We start from the raw sequence: 14,092 nt of genomic DNA, 5'->3' as shown, positions 1-14,092 counted from the left end.
AAGTGCGAACGCGCCATGCCGAAATTGACGCACGTCCTCTGCCCATTCTGCTTCAGCAAGATCACGAAAAAAACGGCGCAATTCAGACAGAAAAAACAACTTAGCACAGCATAGAGACCTCGTGCATATATATGTGCCGTATATCGTAATAAAGTACATCGCTCCTACTTTCCGGGCTTTTTCTTTTTCGACGACTGGGCGGTCGCCGTCGTTTTTCCCGTTGCCTTGGCGAGTCGTTCCTTTAGGGCGAGAAGCGTCTTCACTTCGGCGTCGACGAGACCCTTGTCCGCCTTTTGCGTCTTCAAAAGACGGACCTTGTCTCCCTGGCGACGATCGAGCGCTCGCTCATACGGGAAGGAAGACTATTTGGAAATTCTATCGCACCTGAACTTTTATAGCGTCTTCCATCTCTTTTATTTGATCGTCACTGGCGACTGACGTCGACTAGAAAATGAAGTGTATAATTAATTTAGGTCACGCGGTGGATTGCACGTACGGTCACTTGCTGCTTTCCGGCGTATCTGCCTTTCAATGCGGCAACCTTATCGTCATCTATCTTTTGAAACAAGGGAAAGACCTACATGTAACCAATATGCATATATAATATGTATAATTAAAAAATGTATAAATTCTTCTACCTCTCCTAGTTTATGACCCTGTCGTAGTACTTCTGTCAGGTGCGTGGGAATGACCAGTAAGTGCTCTGGCGCCTAAGCAACGAGAATATTCATTACACGGCATTGCATTCGACCTATAGTCTACTTGAATCTGCTCCATTATAGTTTGACTGATCTTTGGCATGTAGGGATGCAGCAAGACAGCTAGCAGCCACGTGACGTTCACAGCCACTCCAATAACCGTTCCAGCGCGAGATCTATAATGACCAATAATACCAATACGTATTTGCCTGGTACGTTCTCTAGCCACTTGTCATTAGAAGACTTCTTGACTAGTTCCCAAGGTTTCGTGGCTTGAATGAAGCCATTTCCTAGTCGAGAAATCGCCAAGATGCTCTTAAGGCCTTCTCGAATTCTAAGACGGAATATCTTATACATATACACTCAGTACACGTTTTTGTGTCACCTTAGCTGCTCTAAGTGATTCACGTACGTATCTATTTCCTCGTTGATTTGACCGACGAGTTCATAATCAGATTCCAACAAATTCATTGGAGGCACGTGGCCGTCGAAAAATTTCTGAGCAAAGGACAATGCCCTAGGAGAGAAGAACATAGCAAACGATTCAATAATGACGCGTCCTTTCAAACCTGTTAATAAAATTTCCCAAATTGTTCAAAAGTTCGGTATTGTTTTTTAGTGCAAAATCATTCCAGCTGAAGTGACTATCCTACAGACGAAAAAACGATAATTTTTTATTACGTTCAACGTCACACGATAATAATAATAATAATAATAATTTATACTTGATTTTCAGGTCGCACGTAGAGCAAATAGAATCGCCACACGTCGGCGGGAATATCGGTTGCCATGGCATCGTTACCAAACACGCCGACGCCGCGACTCTTAGAAAATTTCCCACCTTCGTAATTGAGATATTCTATATGAAAAAGAACAACCCCTCGTAAAAATTAAAAAATAACACGTGACCATTTAACCTGTCGCGCTGAGATGATTGACGAGCGTGTAATTGTCGCCCGTGCCGAGGAGAGAGCACGGAAATACGACCGAGTGAAAGGGAACGTTATCTTTGGCCATGAACTGAAACAACTCGACCTATAAGGCAACGGATTAATAAACGGATTAATTAATGGATTAATAAATGAATTAATAAATTCCACGTTACTTACTTCTTGAGGATTTTTCCACCATTTCTCCCATTCGGGTGTGTAATTGGCCGTGATGGACAGATAGCCGATGGGAGCGTCGAACCACACGTAAAAGACTTTGTCCGTGTAGCCATCAAGGGGAACGGGTGTGCCCCACTTGAGATCGCGCGTTATGCAGCGCGATTTCACGCCGTCGCGTATCCACGTGTTCGTGATCACTTGGGCACTGGACGACCAGTGACCTTTTTTTATAAGAAAAAAAAAATAAGATTTAACTAGAGTCCATGGTTCGTATTATATTGTTTCTGACCTTTGCTCATGGACGCCTGAGACCATTCTCTCAATTCGGGATCAAGCTAATTAATAAACGTAGGCGAATCGAAAAGAGAATATTGCGCAATAAGAACGCAATACTTTTCCTAGATCTAGAAACAGATGATCCGACGTTTTCGAGACCGGACGATTTCTACACACTTTGCACCGAGGCTCCTAAAAGAAAATAAAGAATCTTCAACTATACAAAGAACGGAAGAGAGACGTGTGGATACTTTGAGTTCTACAGCATTGATCAATTTTCCACATTTGTCACACTGATCCCCGCGAGCATCCTTCCGAAAAAATTTAATTAATTTACTTATATATAGACTACGAATTCTGGGAACCTGATAATTGCACAAAGGACACGTTCCCTCGACGAAACGATCAGCCAAAAATCTACAAAAAATCAAATAATATAATAACCGAATTTCAGATAGATTCAATAAACCGATCGCATTTCTCGCAGTGCAATTGCTCGACTTTGTCCTTACTCAAATACCCGCGACGATACAACTTCCAAAAGATGTCCTGCGCTATTCTAACAGAGACGAAAGTTAGCCAATCAATTATCCACAGGGCCCCATCAAAAAAAAAAGTTTCTTACTCCGTCTGCTGACTCGTCGTCGTGCGCCCAAAAATGTCAAAATCGATATTGAACCACGCGTAGATCTCGCTATGCAAGGCGTTGTATTTATCGCAGATCTCGCGCGGAGTCATTCCCTCCTCCAACGCCTAAGGAAAAGAGATCAAGAAATATAAATAATCGTATAAACAATTATAAATAATAATAATTATTATTATAAATATAAATTATAAATAATCGTAGTCGTTGCCTTGGTCTCCGTCGCCGTTCCGTATTCGTCGCTTCCGCACACGTAGACGACGTTGTAGCGACGAAGACGCGAGTAGCGCGAAAAGACGTCGGCGCTCAGAACGCAGCCGATGATATTGCCCAGATGGGGAATGTTATTGACGTAGGGAAGAGCGCTTGTTATAAGAATATTGCGCTTGTCCGCTGAAGGCAAGCTGGAAGAATAATCTATAGGAAGAAGATATAAAGATATACGCCCGTTCTCTTACATTGGATGGTGTCTTGTTTCGAATTTTGGCAAAATCGACGCGCCTTTGGTCCAGTGTTCAGCCGCGGAATCATCAGACTATGCACACATAATAATATTTGGGTCTCGATATAATGAAAAACGTACTGAAGCTGTTGTGGATTCCCATTGGCTTATGGCCGCTTGAATTTGATAATTTCCCGTCAACTTTTTCCACCACGCGTCGAAACGATCGAATTTGGAGAACTCCTCTAAAAAATCAAAACATTTTTTTTAATTACTGAAACAATTATGAAAATTTCGAATATACCAGTTTCTTTTCTGAAGACATCGTAAATTAATCCAAAAGCCATGAGATCGCCCAACGAGAAAATCTCCTCCTACGTGACGTCATAATTTTTTAATTTGTGCGTACACCGAGAAGACGGATCTCTCTCTCTCTCACCTGACTCCGATCTTTGAGACTATCGTTAAAATTGCTTAGGAAATTTTTCGAGGCGTCTTCATTCTTTGAATAGTCTCGAATTCGTTTCTGACGCCGTAACGAACGAGTTCTCTGCTTACCGCTAGAATTTTCTCCGTCGCTTGTATCCACAATTCGTCTGCTTTCGCCTTTTTTCGGCCGGAAATGCACCACAGGGCGACGCACGCCGAATTCGCGTCGATTACGAACGAACCGGGCTTCTCTTCCAGTACGGGAAGCTAGAACGGCTTTCTAGAGAGTAAATGCGTACTGTGGAAGCTTACTTTGATGTCGTTTAGGAAAGGAATCGCGATACGAGCGTCTGGAAGAGGTTTGCGCTTAGAATTAGGGCCTCGTTGCTCGTGCGCGGGTTACTTCGCGAAAAGATCACATCTACAGAAGATTCGGTCGCTTTTGCGACGATAAGACACTTTAGAGACGCCGAATTTCGACCGAGAAATAGCTTCATTGTCTAAAAGGCGCGCGCTAAAGTAAAGAACACGTCTCTATTCGATTCCACGAATAAATTGATGATATTTTCAAGTACAAAGCTAGGGTACTTATAGAAAAATGACGTGCATTACAAAGAAACACGTTGAAGCCACGGTCGCTATATAGTTTAAATTGAAAATTCAGAAGCGCCGTATATAAATTCGGACGCAAATCCTACGCTTTCCTGCAAGTTAATCACGCCGTGTCCCCACATGTCCGGCACGTAGAGAACGTCCCCCGCCTCCTGCACGCACTCCATCGCATCGGACTGATATTCAGTGCGATACCACTCCCATACGGGTCGTTTCGAATAAAAGGCGCTCGGGGGCGGATACAAGAACCAGCGCTTTTTGCCGTATATCAGCGAATTCCACGCCGATCCGTGAAAATGAACCGGAGCGCCGGATAGGGAAGGACCGACGTAGAATTGCACCGTTTTCGTCGTCACGTGCGTCACTTCCGGATCGAAAGAGCTCGGAAGTTCGAACAGTTCTATCAACGGCGAATTGCTACTAAGCGATTCGAATATGTACGGAGCGAAAACGTTTGGATCGGGCACCGAGTCAGTTCCGCTCGATTTCCGGGTTGCGTGGAGTTGCGACAAATCGGCTAGAAACTCTTTTAGAGTCGTCACGTTTGCCGGCAAACCGAACGCTTCGGCGTAGGGAATAGCGGATTTTTTAAAAAGCAGCTTCCCGTATGTAGATTCGAGATTTCGCCTTTGCAATGCCGTTCGTAGATGACGCCATCTTGCGACGCCGCCTCGAATCAGAACGGGACGTTGTACTGTTAAATAATCGCGAATTAAAATGTCCGCAGTGACGTCATCGCTCGTCGTCACGTCAATATCGCAACGCTCGTCGATCAACGACGACGGAAGTGCGAAATCGTCTTCTAACCAGCCGCCGCCTGTAAGCGCGCCACGCTTCGTTTTGCCACGTGGTAGCGCGCTCTTACTGCATGCAGTCGAGGCGCCAAGCGCTTTAGCAAAACTATCAAACGACCAGCGATGCAAGCACGCGATATCCAAAGCGGTACGATTATAGTAGTCCTCGATGGTCGGACTAAGACCGGCTTGCGTCAGAGTTCTAACCAAATGCGAATGCCCGCGTAAAGCGGCCACGTGCAGTGACGTCATACCGTAGAATGTACGCCCCTGCACGTCGGCTTTGTAGTGTAAAAACGTTTTGACGATGTCGACGTCGCCGAGGGCGACGGCATTCAAAAACGCGTTCCATCCGAATTGATTTTCGGAATGGAGCGCCCCTTTGACGTTCAACGCGACGTCGAGAACGCGCTGACTTCGCACGCATCGCGCCAACAACGCCCGTACGTCCGACTGCTTTACCTCGTGCGCGCGCGCAAAAATCGACAACTCACCTTCGCCGCCGCCGCCGCAGTTTTCAATCAACAACGATTTCATTTCGTCGCGATTCACTATGAGCGCGTTGCGCGCGACGTTGACGACGTTCGCGTCGAAACCCGCGGCGAGCAAACGCGCGGCGTGCACGTCGATGACATCATACGCATCCTCTACGCTTCCGGCCCCGCCCGCAACGAAGCGCAGTCTCATCTCGCGTTTCACGTACTCGAAACCGCGCCCGACGGCGCCCAAGCCGAAAGCGAACGCCTGATAGCTCGCGTGGAGATCGATAGACGCTTCGTCGAGACCGAGAAGAATGCGATATAGATGACCGGCTTTTCTGAGTGAATTCACTCGCAGATACGCCTTGAGTAGTTTCTCCAGGGCGCTCGTCATGGAATCGCCTTCGGCGACGATGAAATCTAAATCTTCCGGATTCGAGTCGGACGCGCGCGCTATCGTGTCCGAAAAATCGTCAATTCCGAGAATTAATTCGACGTAGCGTTCCAAGTGCGTCACCGCGTCGCTATAGTGACCGAGATTCGTCATGAGCGTGCCGGCACCGTGTTGATATTCGGCGTTGAGTGGAGTTTCCATGGCAACGCGACGGAGATGTTCGAGTGCTTCCGTTTGGCGACCGAGCTTGAGGAGAACCACGCCTACGTTCCAACGAGCCGCCACGTGACTCGCGTTCGACGCCAGGCACTTGGCGAGTAGGCGCAGGGCCGGCTCGTATCCGGACGAGCCGTGTTGAGTCAATTCGCCGGCTTGACGTAGAAGAGAGTCGCAATTCGCGTCCGGGGAACCGCTTGGTCTCGTTTTGAGACCAGGCCATAGAAAGGCCGTCGCAATTGCAATTAGAAGGATAGTTAGAGCAATGAGTCTGACGTTAGTGTTGGAAGAAGTCGATGGGGAAGCGTTGAGAGTCCTGTCTTTTCCTCCACGACCCGATTTCGTTCTTGTGCTCATGATGGTAGCGCACGTTCTCAACGCATGGGAGATGTACAGAAAGGCATGCAATAGGTTTTTAGGCTCCAATGCATTCGTTATTCCATTTCACCATTAGTACCTAAAGATCACTGACTGAATTTGAATTGACTGGGGATAACCATTGATCACAATCTACTGAGGGCTTCTTTGTCGGGGAGAGCTTGACCAGCTTTCTTCTATTCGTGCCACGAGGAATTTCTCTGATGGTGGATATTAAGTGGAGGCATTTATTTACGTCATCGCTCGAGAAGGTACTTTGGCTGCGGCTTTTCGCCACCGTAAGTGCGCCATTTCGAATCGAGAACAATACAAATCGACTGAAAATGAAATTCTGACAACGTTTTAAGCAATATTGTATAGCAATTTGGTTTTAAAATTTGAAACAACAAAAATGGTCATGTGCCGCGCGTGCGTCACTTGCGAACTTCTTAGTACGTTGTAGGCCTAATCTAGCGGCATTCAGTCACTGAAAGGGAAGCTCAAGTCATCGTTTCTCGGCGGAGTACATTGCCTAAGCGTATTGAAGGCTCTTTCGAACGCATCGCGCATAGTATTGACTCTACCCAAGGTGCATAAATAAATTCTACTGAAACACAACGACGCACAGTTACTGTCACCAAATAAAGACGTACAGACATGTAAGACCCGAGGTAAAAATACAGTAACACGAAAAACTCTGCGAAAAAAGTCACCAAACACACGAAAACACGGTATTTTTAAATGAGAGGAGGAAAAAAGAACGAACAGACAAAAATCTAAAGTAATAGCAAAACGAGTGCGCCCTGAGAGGTTTTACTATTGAAAAAAGTACAGTCATTCGCTCAAAACACACGTGATCACGATTCTAAAGTTCGTAGCAGACATCTCCAACTATATACTCGAAACTGCCTTGTTGACCCGACTGCATTGTGGCCGAAGCAAACGGCAAACACTTAGCGAAGGCCGACACCTCGAACAAGATGGAGCCTGGACTGTCAGCAGTAGCCTACGAGAAAAAATTATATAATCAAAAATTTTGTTTGAAATTTTATTTTTATTTATTCGAACCTGTGCGCACGTGTTCTTTAATTGGGATACTGTTGGCTTGTTGTTGTTGTGCTGGCAGCCATGTGGCGTTTTTACTACCAATTCCGCATCGTTGACTGGTCCCGTGCACTTGTACTCAAACGTCTGGACGGCCATGTAACCTCCACAGCCGCATTCCATCTGTTTGATTTGCCTAGCGCTTATGGGGTACGTGATCTAGAAACACCCGCTCACAATGCTAAAAAAGAACGACGTCTTATCGAACGTGGACATACCATGATTTCGGTGTTGTGGGCCGTGGTTCCCTAAATATCGCGACTATTTCGTTTTCGTACATTTTATTATTGGAACTTACGCTCGCCGCGCTTGGACTAAAGCACGTTTGCTCCTTCTCGAAATTGCATGAGACCGTAATGTTGTCTTTTAGCGAGCCAAGATTGGGGTCAATCTGGTAGATACCTAGAAAAGAAACGATATAGACTCTTTCTCCCCCCCATCATTCTCTTCATGTCGTACCAGACTCCGCGGCGGGATTCTCCAACTTGACGTCATGGCAACAGCGATAAATATCTTCCTCAACCGTATCCACGTACAGGGTCTGCGTCTCTTCGTTGTAGTACACGGGCGTCTGCGTTTTGGCAGCGGCTTGCTAAATCGATTAAAAGATTACACATATTTATCATCGTTCCTCATTCTTGCTCTCTTACGCCGTCCTGACTGCTGTAATACTGATTCTTCTTCACGCTCGTCTGCGACTGCACCGGAATGGTGCAACTGTGACATTTGCCCGGCGGTCCCGGTTTTCCGGGAGGACCCGGCGGTCCGGGATTTCCAGAGTCTCCCGCGGCGCCCGGCGGTCCCTCGAGACCCTGCGGACCCGTCTGACCAATGGGTCCCTGGGGACCGGACTGGCCCGGCGGACCGGGTGCGCCACGTTCGCCTCGTTCGCCTCGCGCTCCTCCCTGTCCGGGCGGTCCCTGCGGACCCACGGGTCCAGTCGAACCCGGCGGTCCTGGCGGACCCGGATAGCCCTTGTCGCCTTGAGGACCGCTCGGACCTCTTTCGCCCTGAGGTCCGCGCTCTCCCGGTTCGCCCTATCGTAACGAATAAATAAAATAAATAAATGAATAAATAAATAAATAAGCGTCGATATAATTTGATTCTCACATTAACGCCACTTGAACCTTCGGTACCTGGTCGTCCTGACTCTCCTTGCGAGCCGCGTTCTCCGGTCGCTCCACGTTGTCCGGCGGCGCCAGGAGCTCCCGGAGCTCCCTGAAAAAAAGAACATAAGGTCTTTGGTTTTCTCGCGGCGTAATCGTGAATACAGCTCTTCCGTCGGCGCCGGCGGGTCCCGGCGGTCCCGGCGGTCCCGGGGGTCCGAGTGGGCCTGGCATTCCAGGTTCTCCCCGCACTCCGTCTTTGCCATTGCTACCCTACATCGAATCAACGCTTTCGCTACGCGTAACGCTACAAACGATTCGCAAATATTTACAGCCGCTCCTTGTTCGCCTGTCAATCCCATTGAACCCATCGGTCCAGTAGGACCCTGAGAAATTTGCGCGTCAGAAAAAAAATACCCGATTATTTCTCGCGGATTCGTACCGTTCTGCCTCTCTCGCCCGGTTCGCCATCCTTTCCGTCTTTTCCTGCTGGACCCTAAAAGAAAAAGGAGAAGAAAAAATATTATAGAGACGACGCGGTTTGTCTTCACTCACCTGTTGTCCTCTCTCTCCCGGGGGTCCCTTTGCTCCCGTTACACCAATAGGACCCTAGGACACGTTCCCATTACATTATATCCACGTGCAGCGCAAAATTAAAAAAAAATCATACCGGCGGACCAATGCTACCTTGAGATCCAGTCTGTCCCGGAGGACCTTGGAGACCCTAAACGCGACATATTCGCACAAAGCGCATATACATATATATATATATATCGTTACCGGAGTCCCGTCTTGTCCATCCTTTCCACGATCGCCCGAGGGACCGGAAGGACCCATTGGCCCGGTTGCTCCGTTCTCTCCGTCTCGGCCGTCACTTCCGGCCTCGCCCTGCGCACGTCAAAAAAAATAGAAATGGAGTGACGTCGTTTTGATTTTTTTCACCTTTTCTCCCTGCAGCCCTCGCGGACCGTCTTTTCCAGTTGGACCGATTGCACCGCGCACGCCTTGGATTCCCTGCGGTCCAGGACCGCCACGTGGACCTTGAGAACCCTAAGGAGAGAAAAAATACACATAGGAGCCCCATTGTGTGGCATCTATGCGTCATATTATTAGAGAAAGTACTAACCGGAGGACCGGCAACTCCCGCCGCTCCGTCGTCACCTGGCAAACCACCCGATCCCTAAAAAAAAGCGACTAAGTGAATTCATACGCGCGAATAGAAGTTTCGTTTATTACGGCATTTCCTGGTGGACCCGGAATTCCGCGCTCTCCTTGTGCTCCCCTGTCTCCCGTTGGTCCAGCAACGCCTGGCTCACCGACGGGACCCTGCGGTCCAGCTGGGCCAGGATCGCCCGTCTTTCCGTCATTTCCGGGCGGACCGGAAATACCTTGCAAACCCTAAAAATATTTAATTAATTAGTACGAATTCAGAGCACGCAAACGTCTTACCTGTGGTCCAGGCGCTCCGGGATCTCCAGGAGTGCCGGCGGTTCCTTTAACGCCTGGCGTTCCATTTTCTCCGGCATCTCCCTCCGGTCCAGTGGGACCCGGCTGGCCGGTGTCGCCTTTCTCTCCACGTTCGCCGTTATCGCCGGGAACTCCGGGCCCGCCTTGGGGACCGCGCGGTCCAATCACGCCCTGATCGCCCTTCTGGCCGCGCGCTCCGGCCGATCCGGGTCGGCCCGTGGCGCCGCGATCGCCCGTCGGTCCGGCCGAACCCGGCGAGCCGTTCACGCCGTCGTCGCCCGGGGTGCCGTCGCGACCCGGATTTCCGATGGTGCCCGATTCTCCCTTCTGGCCTTTGGGACCGGTTCTGCCCTACGAGAGGTTAAGAGACGCGTGATATCTAATACGCGTGACTTTTTTCGCGCGCGCGACTTACTTGCGGTCCCGATAGGCCTTGTGCGCCTGGCTCTCCGTTGTCTCCCTATTGCAAGGTGCGTTCGCTAGCTGAGCGCTCTTTTCGCATTTGCGTCTATCTTACCGACGGTCCTGGGTCTCCTTGCGCTCCAGTGGCACCATTCGTTCCATCTGATCCCTACGCGCATAAGGGCATTAGCACTGTGCGCAGCGTACGTTCGATCAGCTCTTACATCTCTTCCAGGAGGTCCTACCGCTCCCCTCGGTCCCATAGCGCCGTCTTTACCGGGCGGACCACTGTTTCCTGACGATCCATCATTGCCAACGGGACCGGGAGGACCCTAATACACGCATACACAACTCCCCATAGCATTTTTCATATAATAAATAAATAAATAAAACGATTATACCCTGGCACCAGGTTGCCCAGGACGACCAAGCCCGCCGATTGTGCCGCGTTCTCCCTTCTCGCCTTGCGGACCAGTATTTCCAATGGGACCTCTCGGACCCGGTTGGCCCTGGAATAAAAGCGAGTTAAATTAATCAAAGGAATTTTTATTTTCGCCGCACAGCTGGTCCAGCCGGTCCGGGTGCTCCGTCTTGTCCGGGAGTTCCGTCCCGGCCGTTTTCGCCGCTATCGCCCGCATTGCCGTCTCGTCCAGGAGAACCCTATTAGAAATAATAGAGCACATGTATATATATATATATATATAAATGATATGTTTAATATCTTATACCCGTTGACCCGGATTTCCAGGAGCGCCATCTCTTCCACTATTGCCCTATAGATAACAAAACGCGCTAAACAATCGATCTTTCTTTTTCTTTTAACTGATGAATCGTACCGTTTCTCCTCTCGCTCCTCTCATACCCATTTGCCCCCTTTCGCCCTTCTGACCCTTTTGTCCGGATGAACCCGGTTGCCCGTGAGCGCCGGCCGTTCCGGGCAAGCCCTTTGGACCCTGAACTCCCGGCTGACCAGGCGCTCCGCCGACACCGCGTTTACCCTAAAGAGTAATATAATAAATAAATAATTCCTATGTATCTTTTTGTACCGGTTTTCCTCTGTTGCCCGACGCACCCGGAGGTCCTGGCGTTCCGGCGATTCCCGGAGTTCCCGGCGGACCCTGCGCTCCCTTCGTGCCCGTTGGACCCGGATATCCGCTTTCACCTCGCATTCCCATCGGTCCTGGAGGACCCGGCGGACCCTAGAGCAGAAAATAAATAAATAAATAGATATCATTTAAATACGAATTCTCTCTCGAAATTGTACCGTCGTGCCGGGATTTCCGTCTTTTCCGGAAGCTCCGCGCGGACCAATAACTCCCTAGCAACGCACATTCAACATCGCAATTCAATAACTAATTGCCAATTCGACGCACGTCGGCTCCCGGAAGTCCACTCGATCCATCGTTTCCCCCGATTCCCTAAGGAATAGTATTTCATCTATTTTATTTATTCACTTATTTATTTACGTACTGGAGATCCAGTCCGTCCCTGGATACCCTGAGATCCTTGAGGACCAGGCGGACCTCTCTCGCCGTTCAGGCCAGCATCGCCAGACGAACCTCTCTCGCCCTAAGGATTTATATATATATATATATATAAGTACTCTCATTGAGAATTCAAAAGAGGAGGCGTGCCTTTGCTCCCGCAATGCCAGGAGCTCCGGGAGCGCCAACGGCGCCGGGAGCACCCTACAATAAGACAACGTTATATATATATATAGAGAGAGAGAGAGAGAGAGTTAATTCTTTATTGACTCCCTCACAATCGGTCCAATCGGTCCTCGTTGTCCGTCTTTGCCCGACGCTCCGGGAATGCCGCGCGGTCCCTGTCGACCCGGCTCGCCTCTTGCACCCGGCGAACCCTAAATCAAAAAGAAGAAAAAAACCAATTGCTATCTAGATCAATAGTATTGATTCGCTCTCTCTACGCACGGCTTGTCCCGGCGGTCCAGGCATTCCCATTTCTCCTCGTTGACCTTTCGAGCCGTCTTCGCCTGGCATTCCGTGTCGACCGTCCGTGCCCCGCGGACCCGAGTTGCCCTTGACGCCGGGAGCGCCCGGATTTCCCGAGGGACCCGGCGGTCCTTTCTGTCCCTGAGGTCCCTGAGGTCCGGGAGGTCCAATTTCGCCAGCCAAACCCTTTGAGAAACGATCAGCATTATTATTATTATTATTATTATTATTATTATTATTATTATATATCGAAGCACTGACGTCATCGCCACGTTTTCCGGTCGGACCAGCCGGTCCTGTAGCTCCTGGAGGTCCCGGATTGCCTGGAGGTCCGCTCGCTCCCTGCGCTCCTTGCCGTCCCGTGTCTCCCTATACGCAAAAATAAATATAACTTATTTAACAAGAAATATTATCAACTTACTGTTCTTCCCGAGGGTCCGGTGGGTCCCGGCGGACCAGGTACTCCCTAAAAGACGATGACGTATATTTCATAGTGCAAAGTGACGGGGTTATTTACCGGTGGACCCGGAAGTCCCGGATCGCCTCCCGCTTTCTAATAAAAATAATCAAATAAATTCATTTTAATTTCTTCTATGCTTCTCACAAGATCGCCGCCACCGACGCCGGTGCCGCCGCCGCCGCCTCCCGTTCCCGAGCCCGGGGGACCCGGGGGACCCGGGGGACCCGGGGAACCCGGGTCTCCACGTGGACCGAAAGGCCCTGCGGGGCCCTCGTCGCCGTCAATACCTGGGATCCCCTATAGTAAAATAAATGACATTTTCGTTTTCGTTCGTTTGAAAGCGCGCGCTACGCGCTTACCGGATCGCCCGGTTGACCCGGTGAACCCGTATCGCCTTTTTCGCCTTTCATGGCCTTTTCAATATAAAAAAAAAACGATAACTCAAATATGGCGCGTGCGTGTGAAAAATCGACGTCTCTCTTCTTACCGCGCTTCCCTAGAAAGATAAGAAATTAAAACGATGTGGTATATTGATGGTCGCCAACTTACGTCGTCTGTTCATTGTGCGAGGGCGGAGCGGAGGATAGGTGGGAGGGTGAAAAGAAACAAAGAAACCGCAATGAGCTCGGTGAAAAGAGTTTCCCCCCTCCTGTTTTTTTTTCCGACGACGCGGACGCGCGCGCCGTTGTCTAGCGTGCCCGCGGCGCGGGAGCCGCTTCTGATTGGTCGGTCGTTTGCAGACCAATGAGAAGAAGGCGTAAACCGGAGGCGGAAGTGGATGGGATTTCGAGGGGAGCGCGAACGGATAAAAAAAGTGTAGGGGCTCGCGCTGACGCTTCGACGAGATGTAGCAAGGTTTGAGAAAAAGGGCGGGAAGGTTTCGCGCGCATTTAGCCCCGGCGGCCTTTTGGAGAGGCCACAGCGTCATAATCGAATTTAGTCGTGCAACAATACACATTAGGAAGAAAGAATGGATCGAAACCTGGTCTGTCATCCAAGCAGACGGCGATGAAAAAAAGGGAGATAGACGGCGACAAAACGCGCGAAAAAAACGCTAGAGTGCGACGCGATCGTGCTTACCTTGGGCCGCGACTCGCAGTAGCAGCGAGCCGAATAGGATCGCTGAAAGCCACGTTCCTTTCATCTTCGAAA

At 49.5% G+C, this 14,092-nt stretch overlaps 3 protein-coding genes across 3 annotated transcripts; all 3 read right to left on the bottom strand.

Moving 5' to 3' along the window:
* Window positions 1-34: 34 nt before the first annotated feature.
* Window positions 35-4,097, bottom strand: LOC136193698 (methionine--tRNA ligase, cytoplasmic-like). The gene is made up of 25 exons (XM_065982636.1): window positions 4,001-4,097; window positions 3,910-3,947; window positions 3,727-3,864; window positions 3,608-3,670; window positions 3,473-3,542; window positions 3,310-3,413; window positions 3,185-3,261; window positions 2,938-3,130; window positions 2,709-2,836; window positions 2,553-2,642; window positions 2,449-2,500; window positions 2,335-2,394; window positions 2,201-2,275; window positions 2,097-2,142; window positions 1,808-2,028; window positions 1,616-1,733; window positions 1,424-1,557; window positions 1,268-1,347; window positions 1,084-1,215; window positions 928-1,032; window positions 763-874; window positions 639-710; window positions 497-577; window positions 385-444; window positions 35-323 (listed from the first exon to the last, which is right to left on the bottom strand). The coding sequence occupies exons 1-25, from the start codon at window positions 4,092-4,094 to the stop codon at window positions 165-167; spliced, it is 2,502 nt and encodes an 833-aa protein (XP_065838708.1). The 5' UTR covers window positions 4,095-4,097; the 3' UTR covers window positions 35-164.
* Window positions 4,098-4,147: 50 nt separating this feature from the next.
* Window positions 4,148-6,450, bottom strand: LOC136194240 (uncharacterized). Its single transcript, XM_065983310.1, has one exon. The coding sequence runs from the start codon at window positions 6,447-6,449 to the stop codon at window positions 4,245-4,247; it is 2,205 nt and encodes a 734-aa protein (XP_065839382.1). The 5' UTR covers window position 6,450; the 3' UTR covers window positions 4,148-4,244.
* A 584-nt stretch (window positions 6,451-7,034) lies between these two features.
* LOC136193829 (collagen alpha-1(II) chain-like) lies at window positions 7,035-13,449 on the bottom strand. Its single transcript, XM_065982815.1, has 37 exons — window positions 13,428-13,449; window positions 13,300-13,353; window positions 13,085-13,237; window positions 12,998-13,033; window positions 12,902-12,946; window positions 12,742-12,849; window positions 12,460-12,666; window positions 12,291-12,389; window positions 12,163-12,216; window positions 11,999-12,097; window positions 11,902-11,946; window positions 11,793-11,846; window positions 11,575-11,727; window positions 11,365-11,526; window positions 11,257-11,301; window positions 11,090-11,188; window positions 10,930-11,037; window positions 10,753-10,860; window positions 10,644-10,697; window positions 10,542-10,586; window positions 10,109-10,477; window positions 9,896-10,057; window positions 9,786-9,839; window positions 9,602-9,709; window positions 9,440-9,547; window positions 9,330-9,383; window positions 9,215-9,268; window positions 9,102-9,155; window positions 8,992-9,045; window positions 8,825-8,932; window positions 8,664-8,771; window positions 8,204-8,590; window positions 8,013-8,145; window positions 7,852-7,955; window positions 7,772-7,801; window positions 7,518-7,712; window positions 7,035-7,455 (listed from the first exon to the last, which is right to left on the bottom strand). The coding sequence occupies exons 2-37, from the start codon at window positions 13,348-13,350 to the stop codon at window positions 7,315-7,317; spliced, it is 3,948 nt and encodes a 1,315-aa protein (XP_065838887.1). The 5' UTR covers window positions 13,351-13,353; window positions 13,428-13,449; the 3' UTR covers window positions 7,035-7,314.
* Window positions 13,450-14,092: the final 643 nt, after the last annotated feature.

This window comes from Oscarella lobularis, chromosome 12 (assembly GCF_947507565.1).
Source record: "Oscarella lobularis chromosome 12, ooOscLobu1.1, whole genome shotgun sequence".
In the NCBI taxonomy this organism is placed as follows: domain Eukaryota; kingdom Metazoa; phylum Porifera; class Homoscleromorpha; order Homosclerophorida; family Oscarellidae; genus Oscarella; species Oscarella lobularis.
Note: the sequence above shows the minus strand (reverse complement) of the source record. Positions and strands in the feature narration are given on the sequence as shown.